This window comes from Bemisia tabaci, chromosome 7, assembly GCF_918797505.1.
Source record: "Bemisia tabaci chromosome 7, PGI_BMITA_v3".
In the NCBI taxonomy this organism is placed as follows: domain Eukaryota; kingdom Metazoa; phylum Arthropoda; class Insecta; order Hemiptera; family Aleyrodidae; genus Bemisia; species Bemisia tabaci.
The window spans coordinates 4,750,902-4,773,487 of record NC_092799.1 but is presented as its reverse complement, the minus strand read 5'-3'; the positions used below and the strand labels follow the sequence as shown (position 1 = coordinate 4,773,487).

Below are 22,586 nucleotides of genomic sequence, written 5' to 3'. Positions count from 1 at the left end.
TAAATTTTATACATAGTGACGGTGAAACTACAAGATCATGTATCCTGTTTGCGGTGTTTAAAAATCTCTGCTTCTATTTTATTTTCTTAAGGAGAACGAATCAATATCACTCCTTGAAATTTCCACTGAGTTAGTTTCGTATAGGGAAGAGAAATCGCAGAAGTTTTCGAGACTTGACGTTGTGTAATTTTCTATTTAAAAAATAAAGCATGACAGTCTGTCTGCAATGCAACGTCGCAAACATATATGGTCTGGTAGTCTCACCGTCAATAGGTCTTACTTTTAAGTACCATTGTCTCAGGAGTCGCTAATGAGAAGTTTGCTATTGTTCTCTATATCTCCCTGGGAACGACTATGCACTCGCTCATTGTTTTTAAAAAAATTGAGTAGTCCAAATTAATCAGATGAAAAATCAAACCAAAACTGTCACTCGGATCTAAGAGAAATTTCAAAGGAATTTTTTAATTTTCCCAGCTTTTTAAATTTTCCCGCTCGTCTACGCCCTTCCCTCTCCCTTTCGAAATTGAGTCGGTAGCGCCAACTTAATTGAAAGAAAAATAGTTCTTCTACTCAGAACCTAATTCTAATAATCATGAATACTTTTCATCAATCGGTTTAAAATGTTTAAATAAACATAATGAGCCGCCTTTTCAATTTTTTTGGTCTTAAATCTTAATGACCAAGATGTTATGCCTTTGAATGAAAGAGCAGACTATAGTTCGAGATTTTAGCGCTTGTGTGCGTGGTATCTCGTTATCAGTCACATGACTTGTGACAGGTGATCGTCGAAGTGTGTTTTGTTGTTGTGAAGTTTCAATTCGTCTTTAAAATGTCTGGGAAGGATAAACTCCCCGTTTTTCCTTCAAGAGGGTAAGTTTAATTCATCGAAATGATTTCTACAACTCACTCCATGCTTAACACTCTTTGCCCGAGGCACAGTTTTAATCTCGGGTGAAGCTGTTGTTATCAGCCCAACCCTTCTGAGGGCAAGTTTCAGATTAAGTTTTTTGTCATTAATACTTGAATTTGCCCCGAAGATCTTTCACCTCTGACTATTCAAAGTATGGAGGCTATATTTTTACGAATAACATAATTCTTGCGAAGAGGATTTTGGCTCTTTGAAGTTGAGACCAGGTTATGATCGAACATCCTGCAGTAGCTGTAGGGGCGTGAATCTATATTTCAAGTTCCCTCTCTTTCTCTCCCTTCTCTCTCAGTCGCTTCATTTTTTGTTTCTCAACTACTCTTTTCAGTGTGCATTTCAAATTCGCAACCAATAACAAGTAGTCACTTTAGGTGGTGACCTCCAGAAGGGAGTCTTCGTAATTGAGGTTAGGAAGCTCTGAATAGCAGCATTTTGACATTCCGCAGTGAACCTTCCCTTCAAATTGAAGCACATTATGATAGTCCCTTATGATATCCATTACACCTTGGACTAATATATGCCCCCGCAGAGTGACTCAACCTCTCAGATTTTAACGCAACACTAACATTATGTGCTGAAATGGAACATGGCCTGATTGCTTACCATAGCCATACGTATAGCTCAAGTAATGGCATATATTTAGTATCTCTGTGCTTTATCTCAAGCCATGTGTACCAGTATCGTTTGTTTCCGTGACTCATGCAACTTACAAAATATGAAAGTTAGAGATTGTGCTAAAAGAGCCAGAATTCCTATTTAATTGCAACATTATAAGACTGATAGTTAATTCTACGCCTATTGCTGCTCACCTGCCATTTTAATTAATTTCCAAAAGATTTGAAACTTCATCTATTTTATTAATTGTGATTCAGCCAATTACAACCTTCTTTACTGTTACAGATCCCAAACTTTAATGAAGAGTCGTCTGAAAGGAGCACAGAATGGCCACAGTTTACTCAAGAAAAAAGCGGACGCCCTGCAGATGCGATTCAGGATGATTCTAGGAAAAATTATTGAGGTATTTGTCGCCGCAATATCCTTTCAATTATTATACTGAGTGTATGTACAAGTGGTCAAGTTGGCAGAAAATTTGAACTCTAAATAACTGGTTACCATAGCTCCACCAGTTCCAGGATGGACAGCATTGTAAAATCTCCAGTATAACTCTGTGTAAAGCTGTATTTAAAATGTTCACATTTTTTAATGTCAAGAAAGCCTCTGAAAAATAGAAAAAACAGAAGTTACTTAATCTTAAGTTAAAACCTTGCACTTGGCTCATGGATTTTTAGCTATTCATGATTTTGAAATGAAAGCTCTGTCAGCAAATTATATAAGATAACGTTAGATAAGGTTTACTTTAAAAAAATTACAATTAAAAAACTATGCATAAGTTGACACGTCAAAGCTTCATTTAAGGGCCGATCTCATAACAAGACTTCCATCATAACGTGAATCCTGGTTTTCAGTGAAAAATAAAATTCTTTTCTTCAATAATTGATGTTTAATTCAATTTCTCATTCTTTAAAACCTCTCACATTGTTTCAGACGAAAACGCTTATGGGAGAGGTAATGAAAGAAGCTGCCTTCTCCTTAGCAGAAGCCAAATTCACGACTGGAGATTTTAATCAAGTTGTCCTTCAAAACGTCACAAAAGCCCAGATCAAAATCAGAACCAAAAAGGATAATGTCGCAGGTAATTAAATGACGAGTCTCATCGTTTTAATGTTTTCAATTACCACCCTTCAGTGTTGCATAAAAATCTAAGTTATTTGTCAAGTTGTCTCAGATATTTTGCAGCACCCTAAGCTGTAAGCTCTGGAACAAAAATTGTTCAAGAAATTGCTATAAGTAGTAACTAAGCACAGCGTTTAAATTTTTATGTACTTAAGAATGCAGGAATTTCTCATCGCTCCCATGTTTTATATCAGACTTACCATTAAAAAAACCCATTTTCCCCAAAATTTTCAAAGCTATGACATATTTATCTTCTTCATTCACAAATTGCTGTGATCCTCAAAAAACATGGGGTTTGCATGTTGATGTCAGCCAGCTTATGTCTCCTGAGCTTTCTTTTAACTCGCTTCACTGTCTTTCTAGGTGTGACCTTACCAGTATTCGAAAGTTATCAGGATGGATCAGACACCTACGAATTGGCCGGTCTTGCTCGAGGAGGTCAACAATTGGCAAAACTGAAGAAAAATTATCAGAGTGCTATTAAATTATTAGTTGAGCTAGCGTCATTACAAACGTCATTTGTCACTTTAGATGAAGTAATTAAGATTACCAACCGTCGTGTCAATGCTATTGAACACGGTAAGAATAGCCTCAATTTTAGATAACTGATAAGTCAATCATTTCATTATACAATTTTTAAGGTTTTCTTGAAACTAATCAGCAGAGTTGTAAAAGGTAACGGTGTTCTTATGAGCACTCTACATGAAATCACCTAAGATTGAGAAGTAATATTTATCTTTTTCCTGGGCCACGACCAAAATGTAACTCCATGCATTCAACTTGTGCCTCGTCTCACTATATTTTGTTTATCAGCCATGAATTTTTCGGATCTTATACTGTTATATGCACCAAATTATCTAACTGTAATACCGTCCTCAACTATTGCAGGAAGATCTTGTTTCAAAACGATTGTTGGATCTATGTTCAGATTGCTCTTTACCATCTTGTTTGACTGCATATCAATCCTGTGCGAACAACCAGTCAATTATCAGTCAAATTTTCAATGCTGATTTGATCTTGAAGCTTTGCCTTAAAAGTTTTGATTATGTATGTATGAAGTCTCAAGAATCCTAAAATGTGTGACTAAAATTACTGGAAGATATACTAATGCCCTTTTCAGAAAGGCATCAAGAGTCTTAATCAGTTTTTTAGAATACTGTCTCTTGTCTGTTAGCATATAATATTACATATTGCAAATTTAACGTTAATCTTGAAAGAGTTCATCCCTTAATCTATTGCTATTTTAAATTTTCTTTTCAGTTATAATTCCTCGAATCGAACGAACTTTGGCCTATATTATTTCCGAGCTTGACGAACTAGAAAGAGAAGAATTCTATCGGTAAGGCCAAATTTTATGTGTAATTTCTTTGGATTTAATGTGATCTTCTGAGCTGAATTTAAAAGTAAATAGTGGGTGTGGTGTCCAATGAAGAATACAACACTGTCAGTGTGATATTCAATTGCAAGTCTAAACATTATTAGTCTTCAAGGATTTTAAAAGTTTGATCAAACTCTCTTCCAAAACTGATCCCTTATATACCCTCATTGAATTTTGGAATCTAAATTTTTTTAAAAACTTGGTAGGTCCAGCAATAATTAGGGCAATTTTGATTCTGTCTGTCAGAAGTTATGACTGAGTCAGATATATATTACAAGGTCAGGAGTTCTTGAAAAGTCAAGCAATTTCGCCCAAGCTTGACAAGTCAGAGATAAGTCAGTGAATTTCGCTTGAGAGGCTTGAAATTCTTTCTGCAGTCCTAACATTCAATTATTTTAAATTTTAAGAGACTTCCTGCTCTAATATTTTTGTGAAAAGCATTTTCATGAAAACTCATGTCCAAAAAAATATTAACAAGTCCGGAACTTATATGTTCAAAAACACTGGCAAATCATGGGAAAGTTAGGGTATTTCGAAATTCAAGAATAGTTGTTACCCTGAGTGTGTCAGATACATAATAAGAGTAGAAAGATATTTTTAGTCGAGAGTTTTTTGACTAAAGAACATAATAGAATTACATAGAATATTCAGAATTTGCGGCGAAGCCAATTCAAGCATAGTGTTTCATATTTTTAATAGCGAGAAAGCCATTCTAAAGCGTCCGTCCCACTCACAAACTAGGCCCACAAACTGGCTCACTGGTTACCTGAACGAACACTGGGCCCAGCCTAGCGTCGACTCAGTGTTCTTCGAAGGTAACCAGTATTCCAGTTTGCGAGTCTAATTTGTGAGTGGAATGGATGTTTAATAGTGAAAATCTAAAAAGAATCTGGGAGTATTCAAGAAATTTCCAACAAGACTTTGACACAATCTAAGATTTAATCCTCCTGTCTTTCACTATTTCCGTATTAAGTGAATTGATTGTTTCTTGTTTTCACATTTTAGTCTGAAGAAAATTCAAGATAAAAAGCGCATTGCCCGTGCTAAACGTGAAGCTGCCCTCCCGAAAGCAAAGGATGTCGAAGTTGGCAACATGCTGGACGAAGGTGATGAGGATCTTTTGTTCTAGGCTGCTCAGGTATTTCCCGGCAGAAAACCAAAATCAAGTGCATTCTTGCGTTGTTACTTTTTATTTAACCTCCATGATGTTTTATTTTCTTGTTATTGTTGGTTCGTGCGAATATGATCAGGATTCCTTTTTGAAATGAGAAGCACTTGGTTTTTATGAGTGCATGAAGAATTAACCTCCTAATCTGATGATTGTGGGGCTTAGGTAGGTTTGTTTGGTTATGAACTGTTCATTAGAAGGTCAAAACAATTGAAAATTCTAGAGGTTCTCTTACAATATGCTATCCTGTTCATGGCAATATTACTCAACGGGGTAATTTTCTGATAACAGATTTTAGCCAGAGAGAAATTTTTTAAAATTTATTTGTACAAGTAATGCGTAAGTTAAGGAGCGCACTTTAATGTTGCAGGATGCTTTCCTAAAATTTTCCATACCAAAATTTGTATCTCTCTTATCTCAAGTGGCAGGCAGTTACACTTACAAAACAAGGATTTCTATTTGATCTTGTGGATCCTTTCAATCTGTGAGAGTGACAAAAACTCAATGGTCGAAAGTAACTAGCTTTGATTTGCCTCAAAACATCTCAAACTACAGATTTGTAAGACTAACTTTTTTAATAAAATTCCACTATCTTTGCGAGAACTCTTGAAATAAAATTAATGTTTGCCCTCGTTACACAGGATTTATGAGCACAAAAATGTAATTTTTATTTGATGGTTTTGCTTCGGCTCAGATTATGCAAGTATATTCCCACCCCTGTATTCTTTTTCCCAATAATCATTCTGCAAAGTGACTATTTTTATCATTGATATTGATATGGATGTAAAAGGAAAAAACAGTTTATGCGTCGGTAAAAATCAATAGATTCCAGACTGTTTGTTGCTCAAAAAACTGACGTCCATGATGATTGTTACAGTACCAATAACGCTTTCACCAGGCCGTTTGATAAGGAAAGCAAGGCTAAAGTGATGAACTGAGGGTAATTTTCAGCTTCAGTTCACATTCAATTAATAAGCAGCATTGAAAAGTAATGTGAGCACCTTTCTCTCATAAATACGATGTAACGCTGCTTATTGTTTTATTCACTGAAAGAAGATATCAGTGATGAAAACTAGCGAAGCACCAAAAGAAACTGCCATGACCTACCGTAAAACAGCCATGTCTTGATTTTCAATCGTTTATCAAAATCTTTTTTGTGAAAAACTATATCGGTGACCGAAATGTCCAACCTGCTGTGTAATTTAAACATCTTATAAAAACTTTCTTACAAAAGCGGGCTCTTTTACTTCTTAATTTAGCAATAACAATGTTATAATTGATATGGAATCACTTAGGAAAAAATGCCATTGGTGCTGGGAGCAACTCAACTGGTTTCCTCCCATGTCTATATCATTATCCTGTGATACGCAGAGGTTCACAAAATTTTACTCCCTCAAGTTTTCACAGAATTGAGAGGTAAAGTTTCCAAAGCAACAATGCAAAAAATAACCAAAATTCAGAGGAATTGTTAACGATTTTGATAATGCCTGGAATTTCAAAAGAAATGACTGTGGCTTTGCCAGCTTTCAAAGGGCTTCCAACTTTATCCAAGAGCACTGATTCCAAAATTTCTGCATCTGTAGTCAGATTTGGGCAATTTATTAACTTTTGCATTATGATTCTTAGAGTATAAAAGTTTATGATGCTGTACTGGATAGCTCTATCTTAGCTTCCAAAACAAATTTCGAAGTTACCCTCTAGTAGTTCTGAGAGCTGATTTCTCGTCTTTTATGAACATCTCTTGTGTTTGACTGCCGAATCAAAATAATCGCCAGCTACAAAATAACATTTCCATCATTTTTAAAGAAGGAGCGTAATTTAGACTTATTTTTCTCTGTCAGTTTCAAGCCACTAAGGAGTAAGTATACTTTATGTATTTTTTTTTTATTTTTTTTCAATTTGAATGTTTCAAGTAATCCTTATCGGTCGTAGTGTATATTTTTCCCCCCTCAAGCATGAACTCAGCAATTTATTCGCAACCATCATACTTGTATTTTAAACGTAGTATCAATTCCTCAATCGTTTGTTAATCGACTTCGGAAACGAGAAAGGATTACTTGTTTTGCCTCGCCCTGTCAATGGTCTGTTTACTCCTGTTTTCTATTCCCACTCGCAGAGAAATATTCTTTGCCAGATGTCCAAGTTTTAATTAATTAAGGAATTTAAAGTGATGATTAACTTATGAGTTCCTCAATGAGAAGGATTAAAATTTGTATCAAGCCCAAGTTTTTAAAGTTTCTCTTACTGACAGATTTTTATGAGTAGAGTTCCCTCTCGTAACATTGAAGGTGTCCTGAGTAAATGTGTAATTGTTTCTAGTATTAAAGTTCTTTAGCTGTAAGTTCAAGTATCAGTAGTTTTTTCCCCTTTTTTTTAAAGAGAAAAAAGGTAACTATTATAAAATTGTTACGAAGTGAAGAAATATGTCGTGCATTTAGTGAAGAGTAATTTGGGACAATCGTTAAGTTATTACCTATTCTTCCATGTTACTCATTTCAACTCAAACGTTTTAGTGCGTACATCTGTGTCCGCATGTTATCGTATACTTTTCTACAGCAAAATGCACAAACGTGATCAAGTGTAAAAAAAATTGTACAAAAAAGAATCATGTATTATCTTGTTGATCGATTTTGTCGAATATTTTATTCAAAATGTTTTAAAAGAAATAAAAATACTGATGTAAACATTCCAACCCCTAGGTTTTTTCTATTATCATTCGAGGAGATAAAATTTGTTGGGTACGTTTTTGGTCCAATCAGAATTTTTGTTTTATGTGAATATTACCAGTGCCGCTCATTTTCTACTCACTTATATTTAAAAGCTGTATAATGGTTCAAGAGTGGACTGCCTAACTCCTCTACTTACCACGAGATTACATATGACGTAGTGCTGCATTCTACTATTTCCTCAATATCATGACCAGGGAAATAAAAAATTCTCACTTTGGAAAATATACATTTATTTCAGCAACAATAGACTTCAACAACATAATCCACTGCGGGCATATTTTTATTAACATTATTATTTGGAAGTTTTTCAAACTCCGTAACAATTTAAGTAAAAAAGAATAACAAGTTGTCAGTTCAGTGACAGCATCTTAAATGAATCTAACATTGCCCATCTCCATTCTCAAACCTTATCAAAACGTAATATTTACTCGGCCCTTTTACCTAAAATGATCTCGTTTATTTTTATCTTCTCACAGTACTTTCCAATGATTAGAAAGTGAACTCAAGCACAGTAACTCTCTTTTTGGAAAAAAATGACTTTTGTTTGAAGCTGAAGTTATCTGCAAGAATAGATTCAATTAAGTAAACTCACCTCTTGAAATGGCTCAATCATCAGAGGAGAACAGAAAAAGGAGTGGTGAGTCACTTGAGCTTTTCATTTAATTTCACATTAAAGAACTAAGCCTTAAAAAATAACTTATTCCTCCAGCAAACAATTCAAGCGAGAATGAAAATTTACAGTTAAAAATCATTTCAAGGTTTGCCTTACATTATCTTTGAGAAATACCGGAACTTCCACAATGAGTCTGTTGCGCTAGTCACAGAATCGAGTTTTTATAATTTCAATTTATAAATCATACAGCAGAAAATAATAAGATTTGTCTAACCATCGAGTCTCACTGTCCAATATTGACAGAGACATTGTCCTTCAAAAAACACAGCATATGATGTCATGCACTGTGGTGGTGCACACCATGGTTTTTTAAATCTTGGTTTTGATGTCTATGTTGTAAGCGGAGCATCCAAGGAAAATGTGTGTATCACTAACTGATGAATTAAAAATGGACAAGATCATGGTTTGCACCACGTTTAGAGGATGATATCATGCACTGTTTTTCAGAGGGCAATAACACCATTGATACTGAACTTAAGAACTAGGCATTTGGATGGATCTTATTATTTTTTGCTATTCTATAAGCTTAAGTCACCAAAACCAGCGTAACCGAACAGTGTTGACAATCTGTGATTAGATTTTGGTGCTGTCTTCTTTTTCTGTTCCTCTCATTTATTCTAAGTTCTCAAACACGCAGATTACTCGGAAGAAGCAGTAATTCAGAAAATATTTTTATCAAATGTGAGTTGACCATAGAACCATCCAAGAGGAGATAAGGCATCCTATGACCCACAGTCAGCCTCTATGGTATAAAACTAGCAGTTAGCCTTTTTTAAAATTTTTAACCTCATTTTACTCCTATAGTCATAAAATTGAGAAAGATGCTCCTCCTGTTTGAAGGTAACTAAAACCCATGGTCGGCTCATCAAATTCATCTCCATTTTGCATCAAAACAGATTATTCTTAAAATTCACAACCAAAGTCAATCTTATATATCTAATTTACAATCATAAATTTAATTAATTCACAACAAATTTATTGGAAATCTAAAGCATCAGCTGCAAATAAAAAGGTGAGCCATGAAAAGACTGTAACAAAGCGTCATTTCTAGTATGAATTCCTCATTTTTTCACACTTGGTTTACTTTTTTTTTCAGTTTCACTGAGTAAGAACTGAGGGAATAAAAAATAATCAATAAAACTATTTTTCAAAGCAAGTTCACTTGAACCCAAATAAATAGGTAAAATTCTCTTAAGAAACGGCAATAAGAGATGCACTTCTCAACGTAGAAATGTACCATCGTTCAAATAAATTCCTGATAGAATGATTATTCACATTATTGTGCAGTTTCAACAGGAAGACCTCAAAAAATGGTGTCCTGCGCATAAAGGTAAGGATGTGTCCTTTTCAAGCCGAGAAAAGAAAAGCCCCCTAAAAAATTCCTCTATGATGAGTTGAACTACATTTTGCAATTAGGAGCTACAATTTCTAGCCCATCCGTAAAAACACTCATGTTCGTAGAGATACCAATGCATCATTTTTATACTAAGCCTGATATTGTAGTTTCAAATTGCCAAATGCAGTCCAGTTGTTTGACAATAGGTGAAGATGAAAATCAAATGGACTTTATTTTTCAATTAGGAACTACAAACATAAAATAATTTAGAAACGGCATTTGTGCCATAAGTTTCCCTATGCTGGTAGGTGCTTTTATGGATGAGTCTGAAATTGCAGCTCCTAATTGCAAAATGAGATCCAAATACTGTACGGTGTTCACACCTCTACCTTGATAAGCCAGGAATGAAGTTTTATTTTTGGACTAGCTTAAATAGGAAGCAGAAACTGTGTGTGTAGTTTTTGAAATTAAAAAATGAAATGATAAAATAGTGTATTTTCTTCGGAAAATACACCAATAAGATTAATTTATGACAAGAGCAAATTATCAATAGATAGTTACGCGAATAGTCATGAATGTTTTGAACATGAAACTTCACCTTCAATTCTGTAAAATTGAATGAATTCTGGCATTCGGCAATTATCAACGGTTTCTCCTGGTCATAAAAAAATGATATTTTTGTCATTTAACGTCTTTTCGTCTTTTTATTAATTTAAGTTAATATCTACATAAAGATATATTCACAGCATTAAATAAAATTTATCGCAAGAGACAAAACACACACGAGCCAGAAGCAGTTTGTAAAGATAAAGTATGAAAGGCATCTCAAAATTATCTTTTTATGGTACCTATGCAGATAGACTGTTAATATGACGATGACTGAAGTCGAAAAATGCATTTCTTTAATACATCGTTTAAAAATCTCTGATTATGCTTGCCCTCTTTAAGAAAGGACTCACAAAAAGATCTTGAGACTTTCTATGACCATTATTGAAGGAGCGAAGGAAAGATAAAAAATAAATTTTAGTTAGCTTTCTTCACTAAAAATAAGACGGGGGAGAGATTTTCAAGGTCGCAATGGGACTTCTTCGACTTAGTCATCAATGACACATTCCTTTTAAGGCCTTGTATCGTATTCAAAATGATTATCAAGATTCTGTTATTGTTAAGTAAAGGGTACACTTATTGCTGTAGATGGATGTTGGTCATCTAGGGAGTTTCCATCCTGCAGGGGTGATTGAAGAGTTGATTAATTTAAATACTTGACGACTATTTTGAAACTCTTGTGAGGCGGAGGTATGTTGAATAGCGGTTGTCCATTTTCTATCACTTCCGTTTCATACTGCAATTCCAAAACTGTCTCGAAACCGTTGCTTTCGGCGATTCTTTGAGAGTAAATCCCTGTCACGTCCATCTTCCAAATCTAAAAGCCATCAATAATTCCTATGAATTCAAAAGTTGGTAAATAATTTAATAAAACTGTTCCCTTTTCTCTCTCAACTTGTAGTGGTGAGTAGGGGCGTCCTATTGGTTGTAGGTGAGCTACTTAACATTTTTGAAAACTTGTTTGACATTCTGGTGCAGACAAATTGAAGAGATCACATTTTTAGAGTATTTATTCACTGGAACACTCACTTACATGATTTCTGTAAAGTCACTGCACCGCAGTAAGTTACACCAGTAATTCATGACTAAGATTACCTTTTTATTATCACATAAAATCACAAAGCCCAATTAAATAAAAAAAAAAAAAATTGTTCATAACATCACATATTAAGAACGCCTTTTTGGTATTAAAAAGTTGGACTGAAACTATCTGGCGGAACATGTTTCAAAGAACAAACAGCACATTTCCCTTTAGTGCTGGCATTGGAGCTAATCAGTGGCTGCTTAGCAGAAAAGTCTTTTATCCATCTCTCTTTTCTAACTTACTTTCTCTGAACAAAAAGTTTTGGGGTATTCAGATGACAAGAGGAATGCAGGGTGCGGGGGCACCAAAAGGAGACAATAATGACAACCCGTTCTCTTCGACCCATTTTACTCTGAGGATGTCTGTTAGGAAAGTGTGCTTTTGATCTTTCTTTGATATCAACTCATATTTTAATTGTGAAACTACCAAAGCATGAAACTTAATTATTATAAGTGGAAATTTTCGCTAATATTTTAAATTTCAGAAGAATACCGATCCGTATTCTTACGCATAATTTTCAGAGAATATTGTTGGAAGAATGAAGGAAAATCAAACAAAATTTTGAGCAAAAACGATGATTAGGCTTTTTCAAAAACAGTAAAATGTGACAAGAGCCTTGCGACATTGCAAACCGAGTTACAGGGTTTGGCTCTCACTAGCAGTTTAATTTTATACTTCATAGACTTGCACTTACCTTGCAGTTTTCTCTCCGCACTATTTCTTCGCTTTGGACCAGTAACCTCTTCCCAATACCGTAACCTCTAAGAGAGGCGTCAACCGATAATATTCGCCCTTCAAATATTTTATCAACATTATATCGAGTGAACAAGTCTATTTTTTCATTTGTTTTGTAAAGAAACGAGAATATTTTCTTAAACTTCTCGTCGTTTGATTTTTCTAGTTTTTCTTGAGCCTTTAGAATATCTCCAGGAACTATTATTCCATTTAACACAGCACCAACTACCTATAAGCAGTTAAGAAAACCAAACTAATTATTTATCTAATAGATTGTGTTTCATCCTTCAGAGATATATCAAGATTTTTATTTGAATTCTTTCCAAATGGACCAGATATCCAAAGATTATTGGAACTTTCAACCAGACAAAATTTTGTCATAAGGAGTCATCCTTTCTAATCTATTTTAAAAACAACATAATTAAGTTTCATTCGTTTCCCTCTGCAGAGAGATACTTATATGGATGAGTCGGAAACGGCATTATGGCATGGCTCCTAGTTTGCCAGCCTTGATCGCTGAGTATGATGTGAATCTTAATTTTCTAAATGACCATCTTTTCATGAGAACAAACCTAAAATGAGAAAATTATCTCAATGTCCATCAACTAAATTATCAAAGAAAACGTTTCAGCCTGTTTGATATATTGCCATAAAATTGCAATACATTTAAAGATAGTCAAAGTTATCACCAAGACTACTGCATATAATTTATGCCTCCAGAATAGAGATATAAAGCACAATACAATTTTTCTAAACGTCAATCTTTCTTCTTAAAAAATGTACCAATAAAGTATTTCCTTGTTCTTCTTTTTTTTAACTTTCCACTCGGGGAGGCATAAACTCATTTCAAATTGATTATTTTTGCTCTTTGCTGAGTAATCATTATCACCGCACTATAACTTAATAAAGAAAACTGATGGCTTAATTAAACATTAAAAACATCAAGTTAAATTATTTTCATCATAGAAGTTGGGAATGATTTGGAAAATAACAGGCATATGATTTAAAAGGACACTATGTAGACCATGTAATGTAACATATATATTTAGAGGAAATATTTTGTACCTGTTCTGTGTCAGATTTTAGAGCCATTATAGACAGATTTTCATGCAAAGTGTCCAGGATTGTTGCTTCTAAGTCTACGTTTGGGGAACTTAATTCTACAGCTTTGTTTAGAGGTTCTTCCAAGAAAAAGTTACTCCGCAGGTGAGTGATGATATCACCGTAACGGTTTTGAGGAATAGGATAAATCAGTCTTATTGCATCTGCTTTTGATGTGAGTTGTGACATTTCGTTGTGCGTTTAGTTGCGGTTCGTGAGCAGCCTTTGATAGGAACTGAAAATGAGGAAACAATAGATGTAACCCAAGAGGATAAAAACAGAGGCTGTTGTCATCTTCTCAGCTGGCAGCAAGCAAAACTAGACTGCTCCTTAAAAACATAGGTCATTTTTGGTTTCAGCACTATGAATTCATCGCGTATCAGCATTTGACTCAATGGCAAACCGACACAATTTGATTATGGTGTTAAAATTACTTCCCTCCACTTTTTTTGTGCCTGTCAAAGATTAAAACTTAATTTTAAATTTAACTTACCACAACTTTCCAATTCAGACTAAAAAAATGACATGAGGTACTGTGGATTTTTCAGTAATTACTTTAAAAAGGACAAAGTTAGGTATTGAGTTTTTCTTCAATCCTGAGTCTTCCTCATGAAGTTAACATTTAAAGATTAGAAGTAAAGACGACGAGAAAATACACAATCTGACTGAACAATAGCAATCTGTAAGCTGCGATTATTCAGTGAAAAAGCCCTACAATCACACAATGGTTATTTGCATAATGAACCTCGCCATTCCTCATAATTTTTTTTTTTTTGGAGGCCACGAGACTTGAAGATTAGGTGCAGAAACTAACTTAAAAATTGCTTTTATATTATCTAAATGATAGCAGAGCTCCCTCCGTACATTGCTTCCTACTGAAAACGCGGAATTTGAGACAAAAAGTCTGTGCAAACTCTTAAAAAGAGGCCTGGATACCATTACTTACTTAAGGTGAATTAGAATGGAAATGGTTCCATTTTTTTTTTTTTTTTTTTTTTTTTGAGGAACAAGGAATGCTGAAAAACCTCTGCATGTCTGATTAAAATGTTACTTCCTAGAATTCAATTTGGACCAGAAGCTGAGCAGAAATGTAAGAAAATGACATAATGGTCCATATTACAACTGCTGATCGTTTTCTATATCATCATACACATTTGATTCTCTTATTCACTCAGCTTGTTTCCACAAAATCCATATATCAAGAGGTGGAGGAAGTGATAATTTACGCTACAGCAAATAAAATCTTAAAGAATGATGAAAATCATAGTAACTTCAAAGGTAAAAATTGACTGAACAAAATTATATTTTGCTAATGTAATTTCACCTTTTAGTGACTAAAATGTAAGAAAAGGTTTCAAAGTTTTTGAAAAGTAATATGATTTTCCGCTACGACATAATGTCAAGTGTTGCTGGGTATAAATTTCAGCACTTTAGCTTGATTTTAAGGAGTATTTTCAAAAATCGAGAACCGCACTAATAGTTAGAGTACCTTTAAATCTATGACTCACCATGTGAAATGAAAAACTTTGAGAAGGAAGGAATAGTTAAAGATAAAAAAGATGAAACACTCATGACTGCCAAATAAAAACAAAAAATGATTGAAAAAACGAAGTAGACAAAAGGTCTTTGAGTTGGATATTGGGAAAATTCAGGGAGTCAAAACACTGATGCATGTCTATGCTACCCACCCTCAATTGAAATGTAAACAAGACTGACTGAACTTTGAAAGAGCTACTTTCCTCAAAAGCATATATGTGTGGTTTTATAAATTGAAGAAACGAAAGAAATCACAGCTCTTACCTGTGGTGTGTGTAAAAAGGAGGAGAGGGAATACTATTACTATCAAAAATGTGATGAGCAAAGGAGAAATGATATCAGAGAATGGAGTTTAGGGGAGGGAGGGGTGGTGACTGGGGTCCATTGGCATGGCAACACCACCCGCCACCCCCAGACACCAGTTGCTTCAGCTTGCATGACCCTATTTCTTAAGGCTGTTATGCTCAATATCATAATACCCTTCCACCATCTGATTAAGCCCTTTTGAAGGGAAGTGTCGAGTTTTCACCCCTTGCTCTGCTGTTGTGCTTGGCAGCCTATTTTGGTCTCTAAGCAAGACAGCATTTTACTTTCAACTGATGTCTGTTATCAATCATATTTTAGTCTCTTTTTACTGCAGAGAGAGAGAAACAAAGCTACTCAGAGCTCTTTCACTTAGGGTGTTAGGAACAATATTTCTGAGAGCAAATGAACCGAGTTTAGCAGAAAGGAATCAAGCCACATCAGCTATTGCCAAATTTAGCGGGGCAAGTTAATTTTTTACAAGAGAACGCTTGTGCGGGTTCCTTCGAAAATTTTTTAAGGAATTTACTTCGTACTATGCAGAGAACTCGCTGGAATTTGCACAAAAATTTGCACAACCGTTTGCATGTAAAAAATTAAATTGCCCAGTTAACTATGGCAATGGCTGATGTGGCTTGGGTCCTTTCTGCTTAACGCGGTGCAAATTATTTTAAGAATTCAAGACAAAGATAATGACATTAGAAGAATTCTTTTTACGTTAGTTATGGTCTGACTGATTGCTTTAACTGAAAAGTGTAAAATTTGTTTTTCATTTTCATATGTGATATTTACCATCAGAAAAAACTTATTGACCAGTCCTTGCAATCATGTTTTTGATTTTTCTATTGAATTTGCCTTGCATTGAAGTGGTTTTGGGAGAAAATTGAAAAATAAATACAGAGGAACCGATGAGTCACATTGGGAATTCTTTAAATTATGCAAGGTTTTAATTATTCTGGTAAGAGAAGAAATGCTTTTGTCAATCTTAATTGCATCAAAAAAACATTATGGCTAGAGGATGAAACTGAAGCTGGGATTTTTTGAACAGAGTTTTCACAATTTTCTCAATTGTCAATGCCTTGACTGTTTCCTGAATTCTTCTGATTTTCCACAACTCTAGAATTTCGGAATTTGGCATTCTGATTATAAGTAGTCATGCTTTTTTCAGTATGATAATTTAAAATATTTTTTTTTGAAAATAAGTTATTATTGGCTTGTAATTTAATTCGAGGTTTTGTTGCCAATGGAAGAGAAGTACACTTGTAATTGCTGAAATTTAAAATATTTATTTAAAAAAAAAAATTCTTACAACGAGAAAACGATAGGTCAGTATGCACCTAGAATATGACTTGCGGCCGGAAGTGTTTCTGCAGCTTGTTTGCTTTCACTCCAACTTGCATTCTATACTTCTGTTTGACGTAATGCATGTACTTAATATCCTTTGCTTTCCTGTAAAATAGCAAAAACATATGGCAATTAGAAACACCGAATGCACAAAAAACCATGGAAAACCAAATCTTTCATCCTGTATCATCCTTCATCCAAATTGAGGTGCTCTTATGGGCACTTTGGCAATGAAATTTCAAAAACAGATACCTCAAATACAGTGTTTTAAAATTAATACTATTATAATCTTACAGCAGGCCATTAAATGGATTGCATTTTGCGAAAATGAACTGATAGCATTCCAATAATGCTAGGATTGTGCAACCTAAGTGCATTCTTTGCAATAGAATCACTGCAATCATGCAAAACATTAAATTACAAAGGTAATTTTCATCTTGAATTTGTGGTTTATTGGGAGTAAGGATAAAACTTGTTTAGATGATCAGTTTATACTTGCAACTAAAAAAAGTTGCACAATCTTTGCGACATTAGAATGCCCTTAGTTCCTTTTTGCAAAATACATTCCAAATATTACTGGATACTTCACATGCTTTTCAGAGAAAATTCTTGACATGCTGGAAAAGTTACAAAATTTTGAGCAGTGAATAATAATGATTGGCCATTCCACTGCGAAGAAAAATGCGGTAGCAATTTGTGATGTCTCGAACAATTACTGGTTTTGTACTCAGTTTCACTAACAATTTGCTACAGCTCATTGATGGCTGGCTTTTTCATTAAAAACCTGATATTACATTTTCTCTTCTAGCATTAATAACGGAAAAAACTCATTCTTAATTCTTCATATTGAGCTTGTGTTCGACACACTAAAAAAATTATTGCCGTGAAGGTTCTTGTAATTCTGCTCTGGTGTTGAGATCAGAGATTGCTTCTTGACTTACTCGTGAATAATACTGCCAAAAACGCAAAAGCAAGAAGCAGAAAAGCTGAAACTTCTGCTCTGGTGTTCAGATCAGAGATTGCTTCTTGACTTACTCGTGAATAATACTGCCAAAAACGCAAAAGCAAGAAGCAGAAAAGCTGAAACTTCATTCCAAACTTTGTACTTTTCTTCCTAGAATACTGCTCTATTACAAGGAAGGCTAAGTGCCAGAAGACTTAATTTTTTTATTTTGAGTTGTTAACGATACACCAGAACTGATTTGAAAAAATGGAGGATAAATATCTGTTAGTTATCTTTTAAAATAATATTTTGTTATCAAATATTTGAAAGATATTAGGTGGAGTTACAGCATTTTCCAATTTGGACAGCAGAATAATGGCATTGGCTTATTAAACAGCCGTTTAAAATATTACGCTAGCCGAAGAGGAAGTTACCATTTAAATTAAATAAAGAAAAAAAGCTGAAATTATGGTAAGACTCTTACTTTGCAGCAACTTCTTTAGAGGTTCCATTCCAGCCAAGAGCACGATATTGGGCCATAATTTTTGCTAATTTGTTGTTTGACGATGTTGGTACGAGCGCCCGGTGCGGATTGTAATTTTGCCTGTCAGAAAAGAAAAGAAAAGAAAAGAAAAAAATTGGCCTCCGGCCAATTTATGCGCGGCGCTTCGCGCCGCGTACCGGCGCAACGCGCCGGCATTTGGGGGGCTTCGCCCCCCCCATCCGCTTAGCGGATTGGTGCGGGGACCGCACGGGACTTTCTCGCTCGAGCCGGCGCTTCGCGCCGGCATAGACACTTTTACTGGAATATTTAGAAAAATACTGCCAATTTTACAAAATCATAAAGTTTGATTGGAATTTTGATCACAGGATAATAGTTATGAAATTTTTATTCAAACCACTGAACTTTATTGTAAATGTCTTCGCGATATGTGATGAATTCATATATTCGGCCTCAACTTGTTGATTTTATGAGGCATCTTCAATTAAATATGTAATTGGTTAACAAAGTCTCCTGTCAAAGATGGCGATCCGTAAAAATCTTAGCTTTTCTACGATTCATTAGGATCCATTAGATTCATTGACATCATACTTCAGATACGATTTTATATTATAATCTCTCCTTAAGCACGGTCAAAAGCCATCAAATATCTACTTGAATGGGTAGAATGACTATTCGATGTTCAAATAGTCTTAAATCTAAACGGTTTTCGCTTAGCATCTCCCAAATTTTAAATTTGGCGGGCGAATCTACCTGCTGGAAGGTTCACCACACGCCCGCCAGGAGCGCCATCTCCTTACCGCGTATCCCTGTAATTCAAAGCGAAAACAATAGAGAGCGCTGAGAGCGCCATCTCCTTCAACCAAACCTCGGGTTCTAACAATTTATAACCTCCTTTATTAAGTAACAAGCATTAAATCAGTCATATTTGTGCCGTATTATTATATTATATTTGTGCTTAGTACCTCGTAAAAAGGAACCGCGAAAGATGGAATCTGCCGGGATTCTAAATTCATTAACAACAAACATATTAGTATTTAATAAAGATGTAAGTGTCAGTTCTTGCGTCAGCTTGATGACTAATAGTAACTATATGTATATTGTAAGTACTTACCTACCTAATTAGTTGTCTAATTTTGCTTGGTGTATACCTACGGAGTAATTTTGGAAATAGTATATGATGCATTATATAATGCATTTGAATTCCTAGGTTTCACCTGACTCAAAGCGTTTGCTGCTATTATCTAGAAGCGTTCCGACTCATTTATCAGAGAATTGAGCGTTTCCTATCGGCCCCTCTGCAATTATGAGATTAGTCCAAGAATCCTTTAGGAACTTAAATTAATGACTCAGATGGTGCTTTTGAGCCAACTTTCAAAGAATTAAAGGCATTTTTTCAAAATCTACAGTCCATGAGCTCTCCGTGTGACCGAAGTGCTCTCCTCGCTATATGACGCGTAACCCTTCAATTTTTAGTTTAGTCCAAAGACCTCATAGGAACTTACATTATTGAACCAGGTGGTGCTCTTATGCCAACTTTCGAAGAAATGAAAGGCATTTTTTTTTCAAATTTACAGTCTTTGAAAATGAGTTGTTTGTGTGATGTCGCAGAGCAAAGTGCCCTACTTTTGGGCCTCGTAATCCCTTGAATTTTGAGATTAGTCCAAAGATCTTGTAGGAACTTAAATTAATGACCCAGGTGATGTGCTTGATGCCCACTTTTAAAGAATTAAAGGCATTTTTCAAAATTTACGGTCCCTCAAAATGAGCTTTCCGTGTGATTTTGCTGAAAATGGACCTTTAACCCAATTTGACCCTAGCCCCCCCAAATTTTAGCGTACCCCAAAATCGTTGGACGTGCATAAGGAGACCATAAATATGGTGTTCTGTGAGAATTTTGAATGAAATCGAACAGATAGATTCTGAGATATCGCTGTAGACAGATTTGGGGGACGCCGGACGGACGGACACACATTTTTTCAAGTATGGTTATTTTGACTCCTTGGACCTTAAAACGTCTGGAAATGATGAAATTTCAACTTTTTTTTTTTTTTTTTCTTGGAGGATGACAATACTTCCTCTCTACCCTAGGGGAGCGAGAAAGTAAAAAGTGAGCAATTAGAATGTTAAATTATACACAACTGTAAATAAGGAGCAAGTCATAAGTAAACAATAAGGAAAAGAATAATCATCGAAAAAATTTCTAACTTAGAACTTTTTGACTCAACTGAGTTCAAGCTTTGTTCCGACCTTATGAAAGAAAAAGAAGAAAAAAGTAATTTTCTTCGGGAAGGAGGGAAGGGGGAGGATGGGGAAGGGAAAACTTAGTGGAAACTATTATAAGGATGTGTAGATCACATTAAAACTAGGTAGGAGAGCAAAAAGTTCTAAAGTTTTGCGTCACATCCAAAATCCTGATTTACTTCACCAAAAAAATAGCTGATTTCCAGATAAAATATGCAATTCACCCTAATTTTACAATGCTGTAGACCAGAAAAAAGAAAAAATAATTGGTGACATTGCATTAATTGAGGAAATTGCTTTGCAAATGCTGTAATCCGGATCTACACGTGAGATGTTTTTAACACCTATGAAACTACCACATGAGTATGTCTTTCTCATCTTTCCACAGTTAAATTTGAAGTTTGAGTCGAAAAATACTTTTTGTTCTGTCAGGATTTGACAACCAGTGTTTTCTTTTTCTTGGTCTCTATGATATTTGATTCTGTGACGTATGCCACACAAGGGGTCTTTGGGCATATGAAGCTGTTTTTCTTTGTTCTTTTGTAAAATTTACTTGTTGAAATAAAAAATATGTATACCTATATCATCTTCCCACAGTTAAATTTGAGGTCAGTGAATGATAAGTGCAATTTGTACAATTGATTAGATTTTTAGTGTATTTTCTGAAGAAAATACACTATTTTTTTTTTTAGTTATTTTCTTTTCTGTAAATTTACCTACTTACAAAAAAGTCTTGCATAAACTTACCTATCAATATTTCTCAATAGACTCACTTGCACTATTATGTGATTAGGTCTGTTACTTAAGGAAATAATTGTGGAAGCCAGTTTTCTGAAAAATATGGATAGGTAGTTAAAGGAACTCTTGTGCAGTCCTTTCTGGAAATTGTTCTTGCACCGACTGCAGTTTTAGTGAGATCGGATGCATTAATTTGAAAATAGGTGGAGTTCAAGTAGTGCTCACACAAGGAGTCTTTCCAGAGAGAAGAAAGATCCTAAAAAGATCTTACCGATAATATTTCATCAATGATCGATGTCCTATAGAAGCTCCTGACGGAAGAACAAGCTGGAATCCTGAATCATCTATTATGGGCACATTAACTTCAGAATCCATGCTGACATCTCCATCATTGTCTGGATAACTTGTGCTGTAGTCGTAGAAGTCTGTGTACTCGACTAATGCAGAACCTTCGTGCAACATTTTCGTATGGCCTTTATCGGACATGTGATTTCTGACAGCAATTATTGATGGATAAGCTTTTTCACACCATAGACAAATGTGCCAACGGCATAGTTTTTCTCCTAGATGTAGAAGCAATCCTTTAAGATCGACTAAATATTCAATATCAGGGATGAAGAATGAATGCTCTGAAGTCATGTGTTGAACGATTTCGGCCAGATCTTCATTGGTGTAAGGACAGAATAAACAGGAGTCGTTGGCTATTGGATTGTCTTCACTTATTTCATCATCATCAGAAAAATCAGAAACTTCTTCAATTTCTTCATCCGCCTCATCCTCTACTTCCATTTTGCTACTTGATTCACTTGTCTGATCTTTCTTCTTGAGAACAACTGAAACTGGAGTACCATTACCCTGATGAATTTCTGACCTGAACTCATTTTCTTGGTGTTTCTTGGAATTTTTATGGTTATCATAGGATTTGTCTGTGGTAAAACTTTTTTTACAAACCATGCAGTAGATTCCATCATTACTATTGGCATTTTCAGCGGTGGTTTTGAACTGAAGAACCCGAGTTTGAAACTCCTCCGCTGAAATAGGGGGCAGCCCTGCCACCTTCCGTTTTAAGTTGTAGCGATGCCAATCACACTTATAATGCTTCCTCTGGATTTCCGCATCGTTAAAAGCTACTCTACACGATATGCAAGTGAACTTATTTGGAGAAGTCATAGTTTTAATTTATCACAAATTGAACTTTGATTGAAAAAAACACTTTGCCAAGGAAACCACGTTGGTACGTTGCTTCCAACTTAATACGATAAATCTGAGATTAATCGGATGAAATATGATTTTCCCAACAATTTTTCATGCTTAAAATTTTATTAAAAAACTGAACCACGTTGTGTAACCACTCAGAATGTCTAAAGTTAGAACTTTGAAGTAATTGCAATATATCTTTCAAGTTATAACCTCAAAATAACAATAACAAAGAGTTGTTTTAGAAAGACATCACACCTCGCAAATCTCGGTTAGCCTGGAAGTAGGCAACAAGCATAACGTAAGTGCA

At 34.9% G+C, this 22,586-nt stretch overlaps 3 protein-coding genes across 4 annotated transcripts; 1 reads left to right on the top strand and 2 right to left on the bottom strand.

The window, feature by feature from the left end:
• The first annotated feature begins 703 nt into the window (after window positions 1–703).
• LOC109035660 (V-type proton ATPase subunit D 1) lies at window positions 704–7,897 on the top strand. The gene is made up of 6 exons (XM_019049369.2): window positions 704–870; window positions 1,826–1,943; window positions 2,471–2,618; window positions 3,023–3,238; window positions 3,920–3,998; window positions 5,043–7,897. The coding sequence occupies exons 1-6, from the start codon at window positions 830–832 to the stop codon at window positions 5,164–5,166; spliced, it is 726 nt and encodes a 241-aa protein (XP_018904914.1). The 5' UTR covers window positions 704–829; the 3' UTR covers window positions 5,167–7,897.
• Window positions 7,898–8,040: 143 nt separating this feature from the next.
• On the bottom strand, window positions 8,041–16,755 carry LOC109035661 (arylalkylamine N-acetyltransferase 1). 2 transcript variants are annotated; one of them, XM_019049370.2, is made up of 4 exons: window positions 16,618–16,755; window positions 13,434–13,704; window positions 12,328–12,597; window positions 8,041–11,366 (listed from the first exon to the last, which is right to left on the bottom strand). In XM_019049370.2, the coding sequence occupies exons 2-4, from the start codon at window positions 13,656–13,658 to the stop codon at window positions 11,193–11,195; spliced, it is 669 nt and encodes a 222-aa protein (XP_018904915.1). In that variant the 5' UTR covers window positions 13,659–13,704; window positions 16,618–16,755; the 3' UTR covers window positions 8,041–11,192. The 2 variants fall into 2 exon arrangements, with proteins under 2 accessions (XP_018904915.1, XP_018904916.1); XM_019049371.2 differs by lacking the exon at window positions 16,618–16,755 and adding an exon at window positions 15,270–16,420.
• On the bottom strand, window positions 16,575–22,572 carry LOC109035659 (cytoplasmic 60S subunit biogenesis factor ZNF622). Its single transcript, XM_019049368.2, has 3 exons — window positions 21,351–22,572; window positions 18,080–18,199; window positions 16,575–16,757 (listed from the first exon to the last, which is right to left on the bottom strand). The coding sequence occupies exons 1-3, from the start codon at window positions 22,247–22,249 to the stop codon at window positions 16,646–16,648; spliced, it is 1,131 nt and encodes a 376-aa protein (XP_018904913.1). The 5' UTR covers window positions 22,250–22,572; the 3' UTR covers window positions 16,575–16,645.
• Window positions 22,573–22,586: the final 14 nt, after the last annotated feature.

Coding starts and splice junctions, on each gene's coding strand:
- LOC109035660 (XM_019049369.2), top strand. CDS start 830: ATGTCTGGGAAGGATAAACTCCCCGTTTTTCCTTCAAGAGG. Junction 2,619..3,022: donor CAAAAAGGATAATGTCGCAG/GTAATTAAATGA, acceptor CTGTCTTTCTAG/GTGTGACCTTACCAGTATTC. Junction 3,999..5,042: donor GAAAGAGAAGAATTCTATCG/GTAAGGCCAAAT, acceptor TTCACATTTTAG/TCTGAAGAAAATTCAAGATA.
- LOC109035661 (XM_019049370.2), bottom strand. CDS start 13,658: ATGTCACAACTCACATCAAAAGCAGATGCAATAAGACTGATTTATCCT. Junction 12,598..13,433: donor TAAAATCTGACACAGAACAG/GTACAAAATATT, acceptor AACTGCTTATAG/GTAGTTGGTGCTGTGTTAAA. Junction 11,367..12,327: donor TGCGGAGAGAAAACTGCAAG/GTAAGTGCAAGT, acceptor GATGGCTTTTAG/ATTTGGAAGATGGACGTGAC.
- LOC109035659 (XM_019049368.2), bottom strand. CDS start 22,249: ATGACTTCTCCAAATAAGTTCACTTGCATATCGTGTAGAGTAGCTTTT. Junction 18,200..21,350: donor TCATTGATGAAATATTATCG/GTAAGATCTTTT, acceptor CTTTTCTGACAG/GCAAAATTACAATCCGCACC. Junction 16,758..18,079: donor TCTAAAGAAGTTGCTGCAAA/GTAAGAGTCTTA, acceptor GCTATTTTACAG/GAAAGCAAAGGATATTAAGT.